This window comes from Myodes glareolus, chromosome 5, assembly GCF_982192425.1.
Source record: "Myodes glareolus chromosome 5, mMyoGla1.1, whole genome shotgun sequence".
Lineage (NCBI taxonomy): Eukaryota > Metazoa > Chordata > Mammalia > Rodentia > Cricetidae > Myodes > Myodes glareolus.
The window spans coordinates 48,574,504-48,580,782 of NC_142030.1; the positions used below are offsets into that span (position 1 = coordinate 48,574,504).

At 36.9% G+C, this 6,279-nt stretch overlaps 1 protein-coding gene across 1 annotated transcript; it reads right to left on the bottom strand.

Moving 5' to 3' along the window:
• Positions 1-1,890: 1,890 nt before the first annotated feature.
• On the bottom strand, positions 1,891-3,392 carry LOC146894898 (olfactory receptor 2T2). The gene is given in 2 exon segments (XM_085687447.2): positions 1,891-2,974; positions 2,977-3,392. Coding segments are annotated over 2 exon segments (969 nt in total). The 5' UTR covers positions 3,370-3,392; the 3' UTR covers positions 1,891-2,398.
• Between the last annotated feature and the right edge of the window lie 2,887 nt (positions 3,393-6,279).

Consider the following 6,279-nt stretch of genomic DNA (forward strand, 5'->3'; position numbering starts at 1 on the left):
TTATATGCTTTTATGAATTTTATATATCGGGTGGTTTTGTTTTTTGTGAAGAATGTTGCAGGAATTTTTATTAGAATTGAACTGAATCTCTAAATTTATTTTTGTAAGGTAGTCATTTTTACAATACTAATTTGATCAATTCATAAGTTTGAATTGATCTCTACCTCTACTCTCTTTCTTGTTATCTTTCTTCTTTCTTCAGATTTAAATTGGGCTTTTTGTTTGTTTGTTTGTTTCCAATATTCTGTAGAAGCTGTTCACTTTCCAGTTAGGTTTATTCATAGATATTTTATTTTATTGAGGTTATTATGAATGGCAGTGTGTCCATGATCTCTTGCTCAGCAGGCTTGTTATTGGTATATGGAAAAATCTAATAATCTTTGTGAGTTGATTTGCATCCTGCCACTCTTTGAAAAGCGTTAGTCATTTCTAGACATTTTCCAGCAGAATGTTTGGTGTCTCATGTGTAAAATCTTATCTTCAAATAGGAATAATTTGACTTCTCCCACTTTAGTTCATATAATTTCCTTCTCTTACGTTCTTGTGAGTATTTCAAGCACTATACTGAAAAGCAGTGGGGAAAGAAGACAGTTCCATCTTATTCCTAATTTTAATGAGATTGATTAAATTCCTCTCCACTTAGGACAATGTTGGCTGTGATTTTTTTCCTGTATATAGGCTTTATTATGCTGGGGTATAATCTAATCCTACTCCTTCTTTGACTTTTAATATAAAGTCATAATGTATAGCATGAAAATCCCTTTTTGCATCATTGATAATATGGCATTTGCTTTTTAATCCAATTATATGATTTTGAACCATGCATGCCTTCATTTCTGGGATAAAACTAACTTGGCTATAAGCATATTATCTATTTGGTATATGCTTGTATTTGATTTGCAAGTATTTTATTAAGAATCTTTGCATCTTGTAGTTTTCTTTTTGTTATGTCTTTTAATGTTTATTGCTTTGTCTTTGAGTGGAATGTTCTGTAGATGTGCATTAGGCAATTTGATCATTGTATCATTTAACTCCAATATTTCTCTCTTAATTTTTGTGTCTAGGTGACCTGTTTATTGGTAAGAATAAGGTACTGAAGCCATCCATATCACTGTGTTATAATTAAACTGTCTTACATGGCTTGCTCTTTATGAAATTAGGGGTTCCTGTATGTTCAGATTATAACATTAACATGATGGATGTTGTCCTCTTGAGGAAGAGACTTTCTTTGTCTTTTCAATTTTTAGTTATAAGTCTATTCTTATCAAATATTAGAATAGATATACCAGGTTGCCTATTAGACATATTTTCCTGGAATACCCTTTTTTATCCTTTTATCCTAGGTGGTAGATATCTTTGCTAGTATTGTGTGTTTCTTGGAGGAGAAATTATATGGTTTTTGGTGGGCTTTTTTTTGTGTCTTTAATTTTAAGATTTGTTGATAATGTCCTAAATGACTATACTGTATTTATATAATTTGTATAATCTATAATCTGATCTCTCTACCAGTAATCCAATGTCCCACTATTTATGACTTCCTCTCTTTGTGTTATAGTATATATATATATATATATATATATATATATATATATATAATCTTTTGTGTCAATTTCTTGTATGTATGCATGTTTAGGAATTACCACATGGGATTGTATAATATATTGGTAGGTTTATACTATGAGAATACTAATTCTCCCTTCCTCAAAAACCATTGATTTCTTATATCAATTAATCTAGTAGTAGATCCTTCCCCATATCCACACTGGCAAACTAACACGCATGTCTATTATGCAGATCTTATTTAGGCAAACATATTAATGAGATTTCATGTATGTAGCAAATTTCAAATCAGGCACAAGGTTTTCTGGTTCTTAAAATTGCATTGTCACCATTAAAAAATGTTTAATTAATGTTTGATGTTCTATTTAAAATTAAATCCTCAAAGACTTGGAAAGCATTCCTGGCATTTTTGCTTTCAAAGGATGACAAGGAGTACTGAGATTATTCATCTTTAGAATATAAATTAGCATGGGTAGTTTGTAGGTTTCATCCTCAAAGATGTTCATAATTAATACAGACACAAAAAACATATGGTCAAATGCTACAAATAAAGATACCAGTACAGGGCACTTCAGAGGGATGTTCATCTTGCCTGGGAAGATTCACAGGGCAGTTTGGCTGAAAATGCTGACACTTGCTGCTGCTGAATTCAGACAGGAAGGTCAGTGATGCTGGGTCTCTCTGCCTTTGATTTCATATCTCATTCTTAACTGGCGAGTACAACAGAGAGCTCTGATGGGTAGTAAGTCTTAGATGATTAAACTGATGCTGAGGTGAACAGAGAGTGTATTTTATAGTAAGATTCCAGCATTCACACAGGACTGTTGGCTCCACCTAGCTAGCATTTCCCAGGCACGTGCCCCACTTGTAATGTGCGGGAGAAGCCATGTTTCCGCAGGACATTTCTTAGAGCTGCAGCCACATCTCTGTTCCTTAAGCTGTAAATGAGTGGGTTCAGCATGGGAGTGAGGATGGTGTAGAAGGCCGACACAACCTTGTCCTTCTCAGGGGTGTGGTAGGAATGGGGCAGTACGTTGGTATAGAAGGCTGCCCCATAAAAGATGCTGACCACTATAATGTGGGAGGAACAGGTGGCGAAGGCTTTCCGCCGGCCCTCAGCAGAGCTCATGTGGTAGACGGTGATGAGGATGCGCGTGTAGGAGACTGAGATGATGGAGATTGGGATGAGAAGCATCAGCACACAGCATGCGTACATCAAGGTTTCATACAGCGATGTGTCTGTGCAGGATAGCTTCAGCACGGCTGGGATCTCACAGAAAAAGTGGTTGATCTCACGAGATCCACAGTAGGGAAAGCTCATCGTGACAGGTGTCAGCATGAATCCATCCAAAGACCCACCGGCCCAAGAACCCAGCACCATAAGCAAACACACCCTCGGACTCATGATTATGGGGGGTACCGCAGAGGGCTACACACAGCCACAAACCTATCATAAGCCATGAGGCCCAACAAGAAAAATTCCCCCCCAATCAGGGTCAGGTACAGAAATATTTGTAGTGCACATCCCAGAAAGGAAATGGTCTTGTCTTTGGACAGGAGATCTTGGAGCATCTTGGGGACAGTGATACAGATGTAAACTGTATCCATGATGGACAACTGGCTGAGCAAAAAGTACATGGGTGTGTGAAGACGTGAGTCCACACGGATGAGCATAATCATGACCAAGTTGGCTGTCACAGCCACCACAAAGATGGAGAAGACCACAGCGAAGATCAGCCCAGGAAATGTGGGGTGTGTGATGAGGCCCAGCAGGATGAAGTCAGTGGAGTTCTGATAAATAGACTCCATTTCCACAGTGCATGGCAGCTCCGTGGGCTGTAGAGGAAAAAAAGTTGGAGAGTCAACTCATTATCTGTTTTTGTGGGGTTTTTTTTGGGGGGGGGGAAGCACTTGGTATTAGCCATGTCCAAAGCAATATAGGTTATAGGAAAGAATGTTCACCTCATAACCCTCTTGACTTCTGGCTTGAACATTTGCAGTAACACATAACACAAGTCAAAGTTTAAACTCAAGTTTATCCATTCTGATGGATCATCGTGAGTCTGAACTAAGCTGGATGAAAGAAGCAAATGCAAGCATCAACAATGGTACTTCTTTTTAGATTTTCCTTATATTTTGAACCACGTTCTACATAATTCTTGAGTCTTATCACTTCACATTGAATTTTCTATGACTTTGGCAACTATCCAATATTTGTCCTATTATCTTGCATCTAGTGTACTTCATTACTTCATTAAAATATGTCATTAATTCATGTTTTTCTCTCCTGATAGTAAAACTACATGTTAATATTTTATACAGATGTTATTTATGAAACATCTAATCATCTAAAGAAATTTTTATGACATGAGCATATGACCACGTTTTTAAGTGAAAATTGTTTCTTTTTTTGCTTTTTGGTTGACTACACATCGATGAATAAATCTGGGATATTGGAATAACAAGCCATTGAAGACAACTTCCCGTGAGGGTCAGCTCTCTCCTGCCCTATCACATAACTTTGTACTCTGGAGAAGGTTCTTATGTTAGGTGTAAATACTTTAAGGATTCATTTCTCTTTGTTCTTCCATGACAGCTTGGGCTTAGTATTCTCAGATCGTGGTCTCTAGAATCTCTACTTAGCATGCAATACTTTGGGTTCCTCAGCAAAGCAGTCTTTCTCACGGACGCAGTGATCTGTGATAAAGGCTGCAAGGCTGCATTCAATAATGCAGTCCTCTTTTCAGTCACTGCCCAGTCAGAAGGTAGGCAGATTTGCTTGACAGGGGGTTCCTAGCCTATCCAAATGGGATCCGTTCAAAATCCATTACTAGCAGGGCCTTCCCTACTTTTCTTTCTGCTCTATTATAGATCTTCAGTGTTTACAAACAAAAGGAACTCCTTAATTGAAATGGGAAAATATCAAAAGTTTTAAAACTCTTGAATAATTTGAGTGGATTCTCATTTTTCTTGTATCCAGGAATACAAATATCCTCTTCTTCAATACTGCAAGTGACATTGAGGGATGTATCATCAACTTTTGTTATTAGATCATGGCTTGTCATTTCATGACAGAATTTCTAGAGAAAAATATTTATACAAAATAACAACCCCTTTATGTACTTGCATCTTCTAGTTCACAGTAGTCAGATAGTTTCTGAAACACTAAGCTAAAGTAAAGCTCATTTGTACTGAAGCAAAGATTAGATAGTAAAAGCAACAGAGAAATAATTTTTCTTAACTTTTCTGTAAGATGTTATTTTTAGTAAGCCAAATAGAAGAGTCAAAATACAAAGGGAGAAAAACAGGAAACAATTTCTGTCAGCATGTACTAAAATATGTGTCACGTACTATCAGTCAAGGAAGAGGAAAAATTCTGAATATTAAATATTAATTAATTAAATATTAATTGAGGTTTATAAAAATCAGCAATTTTGTCTCTTTTTATGTGAATCTGGTTCTGAGCCACTTATAAAGAAACTGTATTTAAAAGCATTACAAACTGAAATTCCCCTTACAGAGCTTCTGTCATGACCAGTTTGATATGAAAATATTCATCCAGGCAGTCAATATTATTTAGACAAAAGTCTTTGTTTTTTGTTTGGAAAAACATAGATTTTGTTTGTTAATTACTGACTTGCAAATCATCTTCCATTCACCCTTTAAATATATATTCTGCAGAGAACAGAAATGGCAAGCATATGACAACAAAATCAAATTCAAAATAACCCAGCAAAATACGAATTTGCTTTTGTGTAAGTACGCCAGTTAGGGCGTTTTGTTTCATGTAAAGATTCAGATCATACAGCACACCGCATTAAAAGATTGAGGATGCTCCTAGACACTCAACACTCAGGACCAGTGGTCCCCAACCACTTTTCACAGGCCTTAGCATCCAACCGTCTGGGACTGCCTCCCAGAGCTGTTAGGCTACTGCCTCCCGAGTTACTGTCCTGAGTTACTTTAGCTCAGTGTGCTTACCCTGGCTGACATATTAATTGAACTTCCAGAGGTTCAGCCCCTGGCCTGCTAACTGCACCTAAAGCCAGCCTTGTGCCTTGGCAGGCTTTAGCCTGAGCAGTTTTCAGAGTGGGCTGTTACTGACTCATCCAGGGACCTGCACACCCTTTGTTTACACCTATGGTGTCTTCTGTAAGCCTCGTTAGATCCTTGAGGCTTTTGTCCCTTCCATACTATTTCTGCAACCTTTAATTATGTGAACTATGGTATGAGATCTAAAAGTTAATTAATTAGCAACTAAGATAGGAATGGAATAAAAGAACCCATGATTGCCGATCCTTATGAGTACCAAGGTAAATCAAGAATGTTTGCTGAGTTAAAGCTATTAAAATTTATTGCTATTTAATAAAACTTGACACTGTAAAAAGACACAATTTGACTATGTTACTAAGACAGCTTTCTCAGGACAACAGATAGTCATTAAATTGGTTTCTGAATTATGAGCAAAGTATTCTCTGAGTTAGTTCTGTTTTATGTAAGCTTACTCATAAGTAAGTAAGTTCTTACTCAGAACTAGAGGTGACACGCTTGTGTAAAGTCTTTCTTGTTTATTCTCAAGAAGACCCTGTCTTCACTCCCAGTCAGCTAACCTCGCATTCTGGATCATCATTTTCCATTGATGGAGACCTGAATTTCCCTCACAAATTACAGTCTTCTAAAAACTGTAAAGATGAAGAAAAAGCAAAAGGAGAGAAAAAA